Consider the following 18942-nt stretch of genomic DNA (forward strand, 5'->3'; position numbering starts at 1 on the left):
AACAAAGTCCTTTAGTTTAGATAGCAGCTGCTGCTGGAGTAAATCTAACCAGGGCTTTTAAAAAAACAACAGAACTGCGGTACAGAAGTGCTTGTGTGGATCTCGCTCTACAGATGCTTAAGTGAATAGTCTGACCTAATAGACCTTTTTGTCTTTGTGGAATCCCGCTCGCTGCCGCAGTGATCAAATTTCTGGGATCATGAAACTTTATTTAATCCAGTGTTTGTGAGCAGCCCCATACCTCAGACCTCAGCGCCAGGTTCTCCTCCTCCATCTCTTGCAGCTTGCTCTGCAGCGCCTCCAGCTGGCTGAGGGCAGCAGCAGCGCTAGTGCCCCCTGGTGGGTGCGGCTGGCGGTGCGGCGTGGAGCAGCTGGAGTCGGTCTCGCTCTCCTCCGAGGCGCTGGCCACCATGCGCAGCAGCTCGTCCTTCTTGCTGAGCTCATGCTGCAGCTGGTGGACCTAACCAAAGGGAGGGGATCAGGGGTCTGATTTTTTTTTTTTAGTTGTGTGTGTGCATGTGTGTGTGTAAATGTGTGTAAGCTACCTGGTCTAAGGCCTGTGCTAGCTGCTCCTCAACGGCCTCGTTGCGTTCCTGCAGCACATGGCTCCTCTGCAGCAGCGACTGACCAATCCGAGCTGCCAGCTCCAAGTCCCGGTCCCGCTGCAATGACGGCACAGTGCAACAGCCAATCAGATGTTGTTGCTCGAACCAAAAAAACAATCCTAAAAAAGTTATCCTCCCAGTTACCCCTCGTACTTTCTAGTTACTGTGTGATTTGGCGAGGTTTACAGTCTGCCACCACCTTCCCCGTCACCCTTTACTCCAATATAAGGGTGCTGAATGGCTATTTGAAGAACAGCAGCATCTATCCACCTCTAATTCATACTCACTGTGGATGGATGGATACTTTTTACAGCTGTTCTCCGGCAGGAAATAGTTCCCTGAGAAACTGTCCATTCCCAAGGGCTGTGGATTACATTCCATATCCATGTCATTGTTTTATGAAAGCGCTGCTCCTGCAGAGTTTTTTTCACATGTAGCTTTGTGACGATTTGAGCTCCACAAAAGAATACCCATCCAGCCCCATTATACCAGGAGACAGGGAAGGTCGCAAAACCTCACCAAATCACACAGAAACTATCTGGATGGATAGACTGCACCAAGAGCAAGTGGGAAAACAATCTTTTTTTCCTTTTAACTCTTTGAAACCTCAGCAGACTCATCTGATTTCTTTAAAAAGCATGGGGAAAAGGCAATGAGCAACTTAACAAGAAATGACCCAAAAAGTAGCAAGAACTAAGTAAATGTATGTTACAAGGAAACGAACTGAAAATTTCAAGTTTTGATAATTTTGCAATTTTTAGGATTTTTATTTATCTATTTATTGCCATTTTTAAGTCATTTTATTTCTTTTTTTTAATCTAATTTCAAGATCATTTCAGGAAAAAAATGAGGAAATGACCTGAAAATTCACCAAAAAGAAATATATTTATAACAACTATAAATATAGTTTTTCCCCAAGTTTTTTCCTTTTGGTAATTTTCTGATAAATCTCTTTTTTTAGCGCTAGAACATTTTCTTTGTTAAATTTTTTTCTTGAAACTTTTTACTGATTTCTTGCAAATATTCAGGGCACTTCCTGCTATGTTGCTCACTGCCTTTTTTCCCCATGTTCTGCAAGAAATCAAGCAAATTTGCTGGGGTTTGAAAGGGTTAAATGCTTGCACTGAACTATTTAAACACAAGAAATCTCACGTCCATCCAGGTTTCAGAGAGTTAAACGATGTCTTCCCAGTGAGCGCATGTTGTTTGCCTACCTCAGCCAAAAGTTGTGTGACCACTTCGATGTCATTGTAGGTCTTGGTCATCTGCTCCACACGGTCTGCACTGAGGACTGAGAGAATAAGACTTTTAGGAGACACACACACACAAACACAGAGATACACACATGTAATGCAGATCATGCCACAAAACTGATGCATACACTGTACACACTAAAAACGATGCTTATGAGTGTTTTGAAATCACCACACACTACACGTCACACCTCGGTCGCATGCCAGATTCACCCAGAACCTAAAGCACGTGTTCTGACCACAAGCAACTTGAGAAGCCAGTCGCTGAGAGTCCATTCATTTTCCACAGCTCACCACTGATGGCTCATTTCCTCATTTCTCTGCATGCTACTGTCGGCTGCAGCTGTGGATTTTTTTTTATCAGATAGTGTTGATATAGCGAATTTCCACTTTACTGTTGTAACCCTGCTGTTATCAGAAGGGTAATTTGGCAGCAGCATGGCAAGGTGGTTGCTAGTGGTCTGAATGTGAAGTAAGATCTACGGCAACTCTATACAGATATTATGATGCCAAACACACACTATATGGTGATGCTACGAGGCAGATCTATACGCTAGGCCAGGGGTTTTCAAACTTTTTTTTTTCAGGTTCTGGACCCCTAAGTTGATTCTCATTGGGCCATACACCCCCACCTGATGTGATGCTGCCCTCAGGACTCTGACATGAAAAGATGTTTTGGTTTGTACTAATTACAGAATTATCTAGGTGTCATACTTGTCCAAATAATCACTTTAATAGTGATGTGCAAATTAACAAAAAAAATTACTGGAACACAACAACAAAACAACAAATTAAAACAATTAGCCAAAAAATAAAATAAAATAAAATACTACACGAAAATTACCATAGCATTTAGAAAACAAATAGAAAATCAGCATAAAAAAATATGTGAAAATTAGCAAAAAAAAAAGTTGAGAAATTTCAAAAACAAAAACAAACAAAAAAAACTATATTATAATTATTAAAATGTGACATCATTAAACTATTCTTCATTTTGCTGAGGACCCCCTGGAAGACCCTCAAGGACCCACTTTGAAAACCACTGCACTGAGCGATTCCATGTCTGCTGTCATCTACATGCAAGAAGCAGAGAGGGGCTCCAGTGTCCTAGGCTCAGGGCTGGGGACACCAGTGCACTCTTATCCCAGCCAAAGTGCATTTCTCTGGGCCGTGCTGAGGACTGAAGCCCCTTTCTCACACTGGAGCTACAAGCTGGGAGTCAGAGAGCCAAACAGGTGGACAGGAGAAAGAGAGTGATACCTTTGGAGAGGCTCTGAGAGCCAGGGTGGGAATAGGAAGAGGGCTCCAAAGCAAGATATGCTAAAGAGAGACAGTAAGAGAGAGAGAGAGAGATTGGAGAAACAGAGAAAGAGAGGAAAAATAAGAAAAAGAGACAAGTTAAACAGGTGTATAAGCAACCTGTTTGATGATGGAGGGATAAGAGGGAAACCACAGAAGAAAAGATCTAGTGAAGCCAGAGAGTGACAGTGAGAAGGTGGGGATGGAAGCTGGAGCTCTAGCATACCCATTTCCAAAAGAAACATTAGTTGGTTGAGGACCAAAGACTCTACAGAGCGATTAGTTTGGTCTGATCTTAGCACCTGAGTGGGCGTCACCAGCACTGCACCGCTCCCCCTTCCTCCTGTTCAGAGAAAAGTGGCAACTCGAATCGTTGAACCTTTAACTACAGACACACACAGTTGAGGTGTGACCAAAGACAAAGCTGGTCTGTTGGTCAAGACCCCTGACTCTGGAGCTACATGCAGCCCGGCTAGCGTCGAAACAGCATTCTGTCCACTGTCCTTTGTCATTGCTCCAATGACCTCCCAGCCACATCCCACAACATGTAAATACTTGATCCCCATGGGGAAAGTGGGTTATTACAGTAGCAAATAACCAGATTCAATAAAGACAAATTTGGACAAAAACAGAGCAAATGGGGATAACAAACATTCTGCAACCAGTTACAACAGAATGCAGAAATTAGAACTTCTAAAGTACAAAGTGGAACTAATGAATAAAAAACTGCATCACATTAATGGACCAGCAATTTTGCATGTTTAGTGTCATATTTACATTTCTCTGAAACATATCTCAACATAGACTGGACTGCAAAGTTAATTATTAGACAGCATAATGCAACTCTGGTTTCCACAATTATAAATCAAACTGTATGGGCATATCAACGATACTGAGACATTTGATGGGAAGATCCAAAAAGTGCAGCAAAATAATTTTGGTCATCAGATCATCAATACTAATAATTGCCACAAGTGAATGCAAAGTATTCTGGGGTGTCATTTTGGCCGTCATCAATACCATGCTAATGCCCAGAAGCTGACATGTCTACCAACATGTTGCTGTGGGTTGGGACTGGTTCACTTTCCCACCACACACTGCTGCACATCTCCATGGCTAATTCCTCCTCTTCTAGTTTTATGTTAGGGTCAATTCAGTCTACTGAATTAGCCAGAAAGAATTACATATAATAGAGAGAAGATGATAGACAGACTCAGGGTTGTTCAAAAGGATTAGTGCTGTCTAGTAAGCTCTGAAGGCCACAGTGACCTCTGGAACTGGACACAGTACCCAAACACCCCCCATCCCCAACAACCACTGGTAAAAATAACCTGCCCCAGAGGACTATTTTCGTCATATGCAGGAGGACAACTAACACACATAGACATGCACATAATCTATCTTGTTACTGTACACCATTAAATCCCCATGCACACGCACACCCATACATATCCCTTTACCTGCGGAGAGAAGCATGTCATCAACGCATTGATCCATCCTTAGTCCCATTTGAAATGCAATGTGCTCAATGCAATCACACACACATGCTGTATGGAGGAACTGGTTGTCAGTAGCTGTTGAGGATGGTTACTTCACTCAGCAGAGTAAACTGTATGACTGCAAAGTCCAGTCAGTTACACTTATACAGTGTCATTTTGATACCAGTATAACAATGATAAATCAATTTCTTAGATCACACCCATAGACAGTGTTTTAATGTGCAATGGTTGTTATGGTTGGACCTTTGGCTAATAAACTGATTAGATAGTCAGCTAGACTGCGCCACATTTATTTGTTTATGGGTGAATTTTAAAGGGCCTATTCAGAACTAGGGCACAGAAACTCCCATTGGAACAAAATCCCCTCATTACTTCCTTTTGCTTTCTTGCTTTGATCTGAGGACATTTTTTCAACTTTGACATTTATCTCAGCTTTACCAGTCAATAAAATAAGCCATGACTCTTGCAAGGTACTCAAGCAGAATTACTGAAAAACTTTAACGACGACAGCGTTTTCTACACCGATGCCACGCCTGGCCTTGGCTTTAACTAGTCTTTCAGCTCTGACGTTTCAATGGACATGGTCTGCTTGTGGAAATGAAAAGACAACTCTATCAGAAATATTGATCTTGGAATCTTAAGTTCATAGCTGACATTTTGATATCAAAAAACAACAAAGGAGAGGATGTTAATTTTACTTTTCCATCTTGTTTGGAATAAGGCAGGTCGTTAGCATGAGCAGCAGAGACGGCAAGACATCTAGGCAGTTCATTGACAGGTTACTTGTGTCGGTATTTCTTGTTGCAGAATCTATAAAAAATAAAAAAGATTTCAAACATCTTCTAGGTGAGATTTGATGATGCTGGCCAGAGGGGTTTAAATGGTTGAGTCAGTTAAGGTTTTGAGATACAGATAGGGAAAAAACAAAAGAGGAACCTGATGATTACTAGTTTAATTCAATATAAAATACAAACTGTTCCACATGAGGAATGTTACATCTGGTGCTTTCCCAGACTAGACGCCCTTAGAATCAATTATAGCTTTATCCTCTAAATCTGGTCCATGTGATAACTCGAACTCCTCTCTCTACACACTGACCAATCAGTTTGCTTCTGAATGAAACTTGCTTAGCTCATACAAACTAAAATACCTGAATGAAATAGCATTTGCAAATAATTGTTTTTATTTCCCTTCCCTGAGCGCCAGAGAGAGGGAGTAAACAGCATCGGCATGACAGTAACCGAAAACAATATGATGACCATTTTTTATGCATTCAAACAGCATTTTCATCAGACAGTGGGCTGCTCATGTTTCATCACATGACACAATGCTTACTTGCAATGCATGTATCAGCATAGAAAGGTAATGAAATATTTAGGCTGCTTGATATGTCAATATTACAATGGAGAAGAATGAAAACGCTCTCACTAGGGATTAACCAATACGGATCAACCTGTGCCAATTCTGACACCAATTACTGGTAATCAAGAACAATAATTACCAATATTTAGGGTCGATCTGAAAATTGCAGTGTCAAAAATGACAATCTTTGAAATGCAAACACAAACTTATTTAATTATTATATTAGTAAATAAAATGGGAAAAACTGAAAATTAGCTCAAAAATGCCTGAAAATTTACATTAAAAAAAAAAAAGATAAAAGATGTAGAAGATAAAATAAGACTATATTCAAAATTATTACAATGAGATACCTACAGGATTGACATCAGATGTGTTTACATGATGGCCTCATCAGCATGGTTTTCATATCAGTCATCATGTAAATCAAAATTCTGATACCACTTATTGAAAAATTCTGAATATCGGCCACGATAATTGGCTGGGACCAATAATTGGTGGACCCCTAACTCTCTCACGCCTCTTCACTCTTCACCTTGGCTTACAGTGGGGCCGGCTGGCATCAGAGTATTATCATGCCATGGCTCTGGCAGTGAATCAGCCTCTATTAATAGCCAGAGCTGGATTTCGGCCTGCAGACGTAGATGAACGTTTCACCAGGCAGCCGCCTCATAATTTAACACTCTTACTGTGCACTTTCTCCCAGGCCAAGGACCCACAGAGAGGTCACACATGCACGGCTGCAAACAACGTGCCAAAACACAGCGTGCACATCACACTCATGCATTGTCCAAAGATGGAAATGTATAAACAGAGACATGAGGACCTGAACAATCAATCTAAATACTACTGAATATGGCTGAGTGCAATATCCAAATCACAGAAGCTGCAATTTTTTGACAAAGGTGAAGTATTATAATGAAAGATAAAGTATTACAGTGCCACAGAAATGTCCTGGGCTACAATTTGTATTTTCCAGATGTAAGAAAACATATTTGTTTTGGTGCAGTCGCAAGAAAAAATGTTGAAGCAAACAAAATGACACCCCCTGACTGACAGAAATACCAGAATGCCATAGCAAATAAAAAATATCAAAAATACCATTATTATTTTAATTGTTTTTTCAGTGAAAATGAGAATGAAAAAAAAAAAAAACATTGCTAAAATCATGATTTAAAAAAAAAAAAAAAGATATACATGTAACAGCACAATTTTTTTATGATCTGTACAGAAACATGTCTTTTCCACAGTATGCACTCTGATTCCAAAAATTCCCTTGTCACTTTTACTATTTTACCAGCTCAACTAATTATACAATTCTTGCAGATTAAGAGGGGATGCCAAAGTGAATTCTTGCTTTTAAGTCTGATAGAAAAAAAAATGAGTGTGGAGTAAATGAACACTTAAAAAGAAGCCATCTGTGCACAAGAGCTAAAATAGCATGCATTTTTCCAGTTTTAGAATTTGAAAGAACATCCCTATGGTGGTTGTTTACCTGCAAAAGGAGCAGACACACAAGGGAAACTCAGTCACAGCTAAAACTTAACAGCATTTGGCGGGTGGCCTGCATTTATTTCCCAGTTGGTGTGTGTGTATTTTTAAGTGGACCGCGATAAGCGAGCCGGAACAACCTCAGCATGACTTTGCCGCAGGTTTATGGGTCAGACATCAACAAAAGAGAAGTTAATGAAATGTGAGAGAACATGGGAAACACAGTTGTATTCAGAGTGAAAGTTAAATATACTTTAGAGATCCTTTTTTAACACTAGGTGCTTCACAAAGGACATGAATACAAAGAAATGAGATGTGTATGTGTGTGTGCAGCAAAATCATCTCTTACTAATAATAGTGATCACACACCGCCACTTGTTTGAATGTAAACACATACATTCATTCACTCAGACGAGCCCATTTCCTGTCAGTTAAGGCTTGCACTCTCTCTCACACACACACATACACACACACGCACACACTCACTCGCCCACCCTGCACTACTGTCAGATTCTGAATGACCTTGCAGACGTGACTGGATCGTGTTCAGCAGTGACACAGGCACATACAACTTCTCTCTCTCTCTCTCACACACACACACACACACACACACACACCGAACACCATGTTGATGCATCAGCTCACCTTCCATAGCGAAAAGATCATAAAGCTCCTCATTGTGGATGTTTAAAACCGGCATGGCCCCACTCCTTTCTCTTTCCCTCTCTGCTCTCCTCTCTCTCTCTCATCCTATCTTCTTCTTCTTCCTCTCCCTCCCTCCCTCCTCCCTCCCTCTGTCCCGTGACTCTATCCCTGCACTGTATTTGCACTCAGCTGTATTTATCTCTGGTCGGATCATTGGGTTCGTCACCGTTTCTCACACACACAGGCAAAGGAAATCCAGACGTAATGCCAATCCTGTAGCAAATAACAATCGTGACAAATCCCTGGAGCTTTTAATTGAAGAGAAAGTGCACCGAATAAAATAAAACTCTCACATGGCTAACGCGCTGACATACACACATACACACACACACACACACACACACACATACACACACACAGCTGGTTTTAAGTGCACATGCTCGCCACTTTGTGCGCGTACACTCACACCATCTGTTGCCTGATATCAGCACAGGCTCGACCAATCAGAGAGCGACAGGCTGTGAGAGCATGAGACAGAGAGCTCCATTATTTTCAATACAAAGAATTTGAAAAAAGTGACATCACAATTACAGGTCATTTGTGTTTTGTGATTTGTCAGCTCTTGTCTGAAACAGGAAACTAATAATAATGATAATGTTAACAACATATTCTTGTATTGGATCCAATCAAAGTGCACCGCACTTCAGATTGTAGGCTATATTTACACACACTGTACTTATTCATCAGATGGTGGATGACGCTGACTGGCAGACATAACATCTTTAGCTGAAGTGTGATATTGAATAGGGGTTGACCAATTAATTGGTTTGGTTGAAAATTACTTTGTCCTGAAGCAAAGGGACATGAATAAGTAACTTAAATGTTTCACATATGAATAATAAAGTAATAGCTCAAGTGCTGTAAATGATAGTGAATCTATACAATAATTAACTGCAAAAGTCCAAAATAATACAGTGAAAGTAGTCACACTGTAAAGCTCAACATTGCACATAAGGTCCATTTCCTTCATTATGTCAGGCTTCTACATTGGAATTATTGACTTTGAGGTGGAAAAATTGCAAAAAAAAAAAAAAAAAAATTGCAAAATACAAAAAGAGCTCCCACCAACTATTTTACATACTAGATTTTTATTTTTTACAGTTCATTTGATCCATTTATTAATTACTTTGAGTTTGATGATAAGTGATCCAGATTTATTTCTACATTTAAGTATTTATTACTTTGAATTAGATGTTCAGTTCAACAGTTATCCAGTTTTTAATTAAGGTAGTTAATTTCCAACAGTTAAGAAAAAAATTTGCAAGGGGCAGGCATTATATCGACCGATTAATCAGCTATCGGCTTTTTCCTGCCCCGAGCCATCGTTATTATCAGCCATTAAAAATCCAGTATTGTTCGACCTCTAATATTGACCTTGTACATCAACAAAGCCACACTGTCTAAGCCTGATGACAGGGCAATATGGATGACAGTTTTCAGACAGATTTCTAGTTGCACTGGTTGTGTGTTGCTTAAGACTGAATGGCTCCTCACTGCTTTCAGTGTTTATCAATCAAGTTCAACTTCAAGGTCCACAGTTTGTAGAAGACAAAAAACACCAGCTGAACCCCGACCTAAGGTCTCACCTGTCCTGACCCAGTACTGACCAGGAAATCTAGTTAAACCAAAGACTTAAAGGGATCAAGTGCTCATGTATTTCAAGTAATTCAATTCACAATCAATTCAAAAATGCCTCTTCCAACATGTTAGTTAATTTTCCATGCCAGAATATTCATCGATTAAATCGTTGAACAACAGTGTACTTTCAAAAGAAAAAAGTGCTAAAATTTCAACTAACAAAAACATCCTGGTAAACAACTCTCAGCTATCTCTCTCTGATTTATAAACCATGAAAGGCCATGACCATATTAATTATTAAAATAAAAGTCCAGGTAAAAACACTACCCTACTCATAAATAAGCTTTAATATTACAAACATGTATCATCACTCAAGTTTTCACCCATCTTTCAATCTGTTCCATTAATAGTTAGTAATCAAATTGTGAAATCAACATCAGCAAAATACATCAGTTGTCATGCCACCCATGTGAAAGTCAAAGTTATGTGATCCTAGATGTTTCCTTATGTGATTCTGTGCCATATCTGATCTGCAAACTCCAACCCTCCTCAAAATCAGTCTAGACACACCACTGGTCCAAAGTGCAACCTCTGTTATTTTTGTTCCTTTATCCCACAAAGAGTTTCATGTTCGACTAAGGTGGAACACAGGTCAACCGAGCGCTTCAGGGTGGCTTTGCCTTTAAAAACATCAAAGCAGCATGTAAGATTGTGCATGTTCTGCTGTGTTTCCTCGATCATTAACCATGACGGTGCTGGAGGGGTCATTTTTGTTTTGGCTCCAGATCTGCCTCTGTTTTCTTTCCGCTCAGATATTGCTTGCTGGGCTAAAACAAACTTTTGTTTGGGTTTATCTGGGGGGGAAAAAAACGCTAGTGGTACCTAGGGAAGAACCAATTAGTGGTCCTAGAGGATTATTGGGGCCGATATTCAGATATTTTCAATAAACCGGATTGTAATTTAGATTTACTTGATGGCCGATATGAAAGCCACTCAGATGGCGCTGCTTTGTTCCACTAAAAGACAGCGGAACAAAAGCGAGAGGACGGGGCCAGGTTTCCGATAATATGCTTTCAATTTTCATTTCCCTTCTCACCGATTTGTATTTATTGCAGTTTAACAGAAAGACAAGCATGCCAAGTTGTTAGCGTGTTCCCCTTACTTACTTGCTTTAAAGCCAGAAGGGTTACAATTTTCATTTCAGTTTTACTGGATTTATTCAGTTTTATTCAAATGCTTGTTCACCGCATCTGAACGCAGCCTGACAAAAGCACTTAAGCACAAAAAATCTGACCTGCCAACACTCATCCGACCTATACATTTTCTGGTATTCTTTTGCTAAATTTTAGTGTGGTAATACAATTATTAAACATTTGTTAGGCCTAATTGAACGCAGCTTGTCTTTGCATTTCTAGTAAATTTTGACATTGCAAGTTTCAAATTTCCTGCAAATGAGTATCGGTCCTAAATATTGTTATCAATGGCCTTGATTACTGCTGATTGGTATTGTCCGTGAAAAATCAATACTGGCCAATTCCTAGTGGTGCGTGACTGTGGCACTTACTCATGTAGCGGAAGGTCTCCTCGGCCAGCATGGGAGAGATGGCGTTGTGGTTGCCGGGGCCCTCGTCCGGGGAGCAGCTTGGGGAAACCACCCAGTCCTGGCTGTCCGACAGGTAGACAGAGCCGGAGCCGGCCGAGCCCGAGCCCAGCGAGCTGCTGCAGTGCCTCCTGGTGCCGCCAAGCCCCTCATCTAGAGACACAGAGACACAGAGTCCCATTAACTGCACCCCTGCACACATACACAGCCTGCTTTCTCAATGCTTACTCGTGTTAGTTCAACTCTAAATGATCCCATTTACCGACAATGACTGTTTTTATATTACAGACTGACAATACACGATCCAAAAATGAAGAAATAGCTCACTTTGTGAGTGTTATTAGTGTTATTTATTAATAATCTTCTCAATATAGTGTTCACATTGTTGATCTGTAATTATCTGGAAATATTATGATATATTTAACAGTTCCTATTTTATGGGCTTTCAGAGGGAATAGGGGTGTTTGGCCTAAGGTGCTCTGTGTTTTTTCATCAGTTAATGGACGGGATAATCATCCATAATCCTGTAATGTAAACCACAAGCCGACTGATTACGCAATCAAGCAAATATGAATCTCATCAACAATCACTATATTAAGCAAATAAATGGAGAGGTATGGTGTTTTTGTCGAGATGGTGCAGCCCTGGTGAGAGTGCACTGATGCCAGTATTGTCTCCTTCAGTGTCTCACAATATAAAACCAATTTTGAGGAGAAAAAGGATAAAGACTATGTAGCAATAAAACAATCAAACACAGAAACAATACCAGACTCTCCTGCGAATTCTGCATAGGAAACATCCAAAGTGATGAAAGTCCTATTAATTGTGTGGTCATCTGCATATTTATGCACAGAAGAGCACAATTGAAAGCAAAATTGAACTTTGTTAGAGTGTTGAGTTGTATGGTAACCTGGGAATTTTATTTACCCCATATGGTGGTTAAATGTACTCATTAGTTGCTCTGTTCTCCCCTGGGCTGCTAATCCACAATATCGTATTTCCATCCCTCCATTCACTTCCATAGTTCAGCAAAATAGCACCAAGAATTACACTTTCAGCATGTAAATGAACCTGGACAAAGCAGATTATGCCAATAAACAATAACAAGTCCCAGCACCTATGTGGACTCCTGTAATGCACAGGTAAATATACAACCCAACACTTAACCAAAGTTCAATTTTGCCTTAAGCCTAAACAATGTGTTAATGTAAAACTACTGTACAATGCATGCATGGCTGTCTGGGTCCCTACTCTGTAAGAGGCTCAGCCACTATCAATACAAAGTGCACAAATAGCATAAATTTACCCATTAAAACCCCCAGAATCCTCAACAGTCCTCAGTGACTTGTGAGTGCCGACACTACAGAAAGAATGAATGGACACATGCCACCTAACAAAATGGATTTATAACTCAAGGTACTGGAAGCCAAAGTACATGAACAGCCCTGGGAGTCAGATAAAGTGGAGTGTGGGTTGATGATGATGATGCATTCGACTGTGTGTGTGTGTGTGTGTGTGAGAGAGAGAGTGCATTCCCTTGGCACAGGCACTGTACAAACCAATGTCCTTCTGCCTGAGCAAATATGTGGTTTACTGGGACAGACAGGGCTAACTATAGCACCAGGCCCAGAGATATGACCACAAAGGTTGGTACACAACATAATGTACATTAATCCAGCACGATATGAACAAAATACCACTTGACTATTTCAACAGATCTTCAATTGTCTAGTTTTACCTCACTGTTCCCCTTTGATGTAACTGAACCTTTCACAGCACTTTTTGTGGCTTGACTCCTGATTCACTGATTCCAAATTTTATGAAACAAAGTTTTAAAGAATGGCCACCTTTGGGATAAGGATACTTCATTCTATTCATTCAAGAATTTCCCAATTTGGGATCAATAACGTACATCTATCTAACATTTTAATATTGCAGCACCAATTTAAAGGCCCCATGGTGTACACTTTTTCAGGGTTTTATTTTAACTGTTGATATCCCTAGCATGATGTATTTTTGGTTTTGAGTACCTGTGGTCTGCTAAATACAGTTTCACAGCTCCTCTCTCTTGCCTTTATCCTGGAGCTCTGGCAGCACGGTTTGTTTAGCCAATCAGAAGAGAGAATCAGCCCCTCTCCACTGATTGGCTGACTGTTTTCTGAGTGACATATGGTCGGGCCAATCAACTTACGTCACTGTGCAATGCATTCTGGGACGTAAACAATAGAGCCAGAGAAAACAGAGCCAACGAGATACAGTAACTATTTGAAAACTAGTCGAAAGTGAGTTATCATCTTATGTAGGATTGTCATGGCTACCACCGAGCATGCCGTTATACAACCGTACATACTTGAGCCCGACTCCAATCCCGAACCACAGACGAAGCCGGCATTGTATTGCTATGGTGATGGTAGTGTACATGGATGCAGCGCCCCCTCCAGGGATCAGCGAGACTGAATGTTTCAAATGTTTTGCTTAACCCAGACGCTCAGGTTGCATAACCTACAGCTGAGAAACTTTACTAAACATCAGGGTAAAGCACGCTGCAAGAAATGAGGCACTCTGCTTTGATGTGGACATACTACGCCAGCACGGGATTTTACCTGTGTCTACACCGGCCGTCACCAGGGAGAGGAGGAAGCGCATGAGGTGCGAACGTAAACAAAGGAGGGGGAAGAGAGCCGGGATCCACGCTAGGCTGACTTTACCCATCACTCAGGGATCCCAAGTGAGAAACGCTATCTCATTTTGTGTGCACTACTGCTGTATGTGCAGCTAAATGAGAATAAAGCTTGATTTGATTTGATTGTGTCGGGTTGATAAGACAGTCGGTGCTGGAATGAGCCCAACAGACGAGCAAATTTGGACTAAAACCAAAAGTTTCATTTTTAAATTTGATGCACAACCCACCCACAAACACTGTACCTGTCTCAGTGCTGGACTCCTTCTTCTCCACCGCCCGCGGCTTGACTTCGAACATGTCCTGTCCACAGAGTGGGCGGGGCTCCCCACTCACACACACACCGCTGCCGGACAGGGAAAATGGGTGCGGCTACCGCCGTGGCATCACATTCTGCTCCTCTGCTGATGGGTGGTGCGGTGTGGCTGCGCTGGACAAACACACACACACACACACCTTCACCTGCAACAGAGGACAGGGGCAAGTGTAAGTTAAGATATCAAAGGTTTAATTTCAAGGTGGATGCCTGAATGAAGATCAAAATATAATATAATAATAAAGTTTATTTGTATAGCGAGAATTAAAATTGGAGCCATAAAGATTACACAATTTACAGTGGGCAGGGAGTAGGCCTAAGGTTCAGGCAACAATAGTAGTGGTGAGCCGGTCGCTACCTGTAGGAGGCTAACACAGGGCAAACATGAGGCTGGCACCTTGGGACAGCGAGAATCTCTGCAGTGTGGAAGTATTTTAAATTGGACAGTGAAGGCAGTGCAACAGCCACTTGTAATGTATGCAAACTGGACATTTCGCATGCCGGAAAGGACAGAGCTGTGTTCAGCACTACCAATATGATAGATACACCACCTGAAATACAAACACCCTGCACAACACTCCAAGTTCACTGCGGCAACTCAGGCAAAGACACTGAAGGAGACTATGTTTACAAAGAAGACACTGATTTAGTTCAGCGCTGCAGTACAGTGAGGAGAAGAAAAACAATACTTGTGGTAGTCTACATAAACTCCCCATGTTCGCAAAACCAATTAGATCCAATGTAGAGATGTTTCAATTGAATTCATGTAAATGTGGGTGGTGAGATAGATGAAGGAAAGCTAGAGGAGCTGGGATGTTCACTGAGTGTAATCTCTGTGCTCACTGTCAGTGTGTGTGCAGCCGTCACAGAGCATCTCTTGACTCCGGGCTGCTGACAACATTCATCCTCTCCTTCTCCTTCCCCTGCGCCTCTCCCTGTGTCACCCTCCTGCCTCCCTCCTCCACACTCGGCCCGTCTCTTGACATTTAAACATAGATGAGAAACTACATTCCTCCCACGGTGCATGCTGCCGGACACATTAACCACTGACTGCCTGGTAGTTTCTTCTTAGTCGATTTTACCGAGTGGGATTGGACCAAGTCATTGTGACCCAAGGCCGTTTCATCCTCAACTCTAAAGAACCGAAAGGATTTCTGCTGTTTTCTGCGTCATGGTCAGTTTCTACGCAATGAGGGTAACTTTTCAAGGCCGTTGTACAGTCACGGCAGGAAATGCAGCCACACTAACACACTAGCAGGATGCAGGCCAGCTGCTGTAACTCCTTGCAATCTCATTCCCATATTATTTGCCACATGCTGCTTTAGGGGGAGGACTGAGGGGCAAGACAGAGCCCGCCTACATCCTGTTGTCTAACACTCTAGGGACTGTTCCCGGGCTTAAAGGGATGGCTGGAGGACTGAGACAGGATGCGCTTTCTTAAAGGGATGGTCTCCCATTTTAGGAAAAGGAGATGGGTGTTATCCTAGGCATGTGACCGGGGATGGACATAAGTTGTTTCAGAGAATGTTGGGTTTCCAAAAGAATTTTAGCAACATGGACATGAGGTAACAAAAGCAAAAAAATCCCTATTATTTTGTTTATTTTGTCTCTGTTTTAGTCACTAAGTGCTCACTGCTGTGCTGTTTTTGCACCTCTGCTTCCACATTACACCTGAATTTTCTTAGGGAAGTTGAGTTTCTGGAGGTGGCGTTCTTGTCTTTCAGCCATGGTGGCTATGACTGCTCATCTTTTTCTGTTTTTTCTTCTCTTTTCTTCATCTAAACAACCCTCTGCTGCCAGAAACCTAAAATACATCATGTCCTGAGTGCAAGTCAGAGGACATTTCTGAGGAAAGAGCTGCCACACACAGAGGGTTTAGCACACTTAATGTTCTGGGTATACACTGAATGACCATTCTGTTATATCAAGCTGGGAATTAAGAGTAGCAAAGCATACAGTTTATATGAAAATGTTGGGTTGGATTATTCCTTGAATAATAATATGCACACACACAAGTCAGATGTTGTCTGCTTTGCTGCCCTTGGCACTTGGCACAAGCATGTGGACATCCATATGGGTGTGTGAGCACTGAGCATGTCTGTGGAGGGAGAGAATCCTTGAGCAATATTATTTCCCTTACATAACAATGGAGCTGAGACTGTTTGGTTTACCAGGCAGATTAGGGAAAATCACTATGGTGCACGCAATGCTCCAGCCGAAATGTGTTTATTCCCTTTCATAGAGACTACATGGTAGTGAAACATAAGGTTTTACCACCACCACAGGCAGATAGATACTGATGGTCACATTTATATTAGATCTTTAAGTAAACATAATGTCTTTGTCTACTTGCCTTTAACAGCTACTGACATCAATGATGAATTAAGAAATGTTGTACTGATCGTGCCCCTACATATCATAACATCCCTCATGCATGCTTCATGTTTTCCCTCATTTGAAATGTAAGGCCTGATCATATCTGCATGACTATGTGTCATCCCATGAGTAACACTGTCCCAACCAGAGAGGAACTTCTTTATGATAGCACCTATTCTTCAGCTTTAGACTCTTAACATTTTTGATTTCTCAGCTGGCTAGGGGAGATATTTAACACTACAAGGCTAAACTAAAACCTTATGGGCTTTAACCTCTATTGTACATGCTGTTATCTTCATCTTAAGCTGGAGAACATTTTGACCTCAATCTGGAGTTTGATGAAAAATGCTGATGACCCCCAACTAAACTGCAAAGCAACAAGGTGACAGCATGACAGCGGGACACAGGCGCCCATCACGGCAATGTCACATCTGCCAGCAGCCAGAGGGGCTTTCTGCCCTCATCATCCTTTCACAGACTGCTAAATCATCTCCTTGCAATTTACAACCTAAGCATTCGGCTGATGCTCTTATCCAGAGCGCCCCATGATAAGTGCAACAGTAGCAGGAGTCAGGACCTGGGAATGTCATTATTACAAGTAAAGAGGACATCAAGGGCAAAACTGACAGCACCAAGTAGAAAGCTGCTAAGGACTGAATGCTATATGAACCCATAGTCATACTATATTGCTATCAAGGTGTTTGGCATAAATACTGTGGTATGAAATTGCATCCATATCGTGCAGCCTTGCAAAGGAGAGGCGTAAGATGATAAAAGCTCAGCTGTGAATGCTTTCTCTGACTGCCCCATCACAACATCAGTCAACAGACAATCTAAGCTCTGAGAAAACAGGCAGCACATGGTGGCTTGACTCCAAAAGCAAGGACAGGGGGAGCAGCATGTGACACCACATCAGACACTCTGATCATTCTCCATGGACATCAGTCTCTGACTGGAAAACAACTGGCATTCCCCAGCATGTCTGCTCAAAGACAGCCAGACAGAAGTGTGTTTATCAAACATAGAGAGCAAAGTGTAGCTGTCTGGCAGCTGGCTATAATCCCTGACCCCGATACCAGCCGATCTCCTGCATGGAAAGAAGGTCAAGCCTCTGTTGAAAAAAATCAGGGATTTCGCAGTTATTTTGCTTTTATGTAAACATAAATACACGCTAAATCATCACTGGTGGCTTTTTACTAAATTTCAAGAGCTACACCTCAATTCGGCCTGCATCCCATAAATTAAGCAGCAGCTATTTTTGATATAACCTTAATTCCATCTCCTAGACATCTACGGGATGTTCGCTTTGGCCGCTAAACGAGGCAAAATTAAACTAAGAAATCTGTGAATGGCCTCCTGTAGCCGTCCTGTTTCTCCACCATATGATAAAGCTGATAATCTAATCTAACCTCTCCTTGTACTACCGTCTCCTACCTTGCCAAACATAATAACACTTCCAAATTTCATCATTTCCAAATTGTCGAACATTGCACAGCCGTCAATCATCCTAGCTAAATGATATTAGTTGTGTAAGCCTCCCTCGTTTAAAAAACAGCCCAGACATTCACAACAGTATGCGTTAATATCCATGGAGAGATAAGAAAGTCATCACTGTCCATGTCAGGTCTCTCAGCTGCTATCGCCTGCTAGCTAGCTAACATGACATAACAAGTGGCAGGCAACGATAACGGCTAGCGTTGATAAGAAATTCAAACGTAATGTACGTTAAAGAGCACGTTGAATTTAGCCCCTACAGAAAGCCTGGTTGATATTAACATTGGATAAACTGTTCCAAAATAATGTTAAACATATTTGCTTTCTGGAGCAGGATGACAGCCCCACTTATGCTTGGCTAACAACAGTGGCTAGCGACGTTAGCTCCCACTAACATCTTAATTTGAGCAGAAGCTGTGATTTCCATATATCGCTGAGCCTGGTGCATTAAATGCAAACAGTTATTAATAAAAACTGGTTTAGTGGTACGAAGCTTACCCGTTGATAATATTATTCAACACCATGGACAATTCCAGTGATACATGTGCTCCCTGTCAATCCTTCACAAAAAAACCCTCAAACAATGGGCGAGATAGGAGGGGACCTTTGGGGCAAACTGTTGGGGAAAACGGCTTCACGCGTCATCAAATTGCGCCGGGTAGGTCCGTGACGGTTTTATCAGGCGCT

General features: G+C 41.5%; 1 protein-coding gene across 4 annotated transcripts in view; it reads right to left on the minus strand.

The window, feature by feature from the left end:
• The window catches only part of trak2 (trafficking protein, kinesin binding 2), a 29919-nt gene extending 11041 nt beyond the window's left edge, over positions 1–18878 (minus strand). The window contains exons 1-7 of one of the 4 annotated variants that reach the window (XM_030068459.1): positions 18754–18878; positions 14315–14531; positions 11354–11542; positions 3119–3178; positions 1820–1896; positions 546–662; positions 242–460 (exon numbers count right to left, since the gene is read on the minus strand). In XM_030068459.1, coding sequence (XP_029924319.1) covers positions 242–460; positions 546–662; positions 1820–1896; positions 3119–3178; positions 11354–11542; positions 14315–14369 — 717 coding nt within the window. In that variant the 5' untranslated portion in view covers positions 14370–14531; positions 18754–18878. Of the gene's footprint in view, positions 1–241; positions 461–545; positions 663–1819; positions 1897–3118; positions 3179–8151; positions 8265–11353; positions 11543–14314; positions 14532–18753 lie in introns of those variants that run through there. The other 3 variants (XM_030068468.1, XM_030068476.1, XM_030068484.1) reach the window with 3 other exon arrangements.
• Between the last annotated feature and the right edge of the window lie 64 nt (positions 18879–18942).

The sequence above is a fragment of the Myripristis murdjan genome, chromosome 2, assembly GCF_902150065.1.
Source record: "Myripristis murdjan chromosome 2, fMyrMur1.1, whole genome shotgun sequence".
In the NCBI taxonomy this organism is placed as follows: Eukaryota; Metazoa; Chordata; class Actinopteri; order Holocentriformes; family Holocentridae; genus Myripristis; species Myripristis murdjan.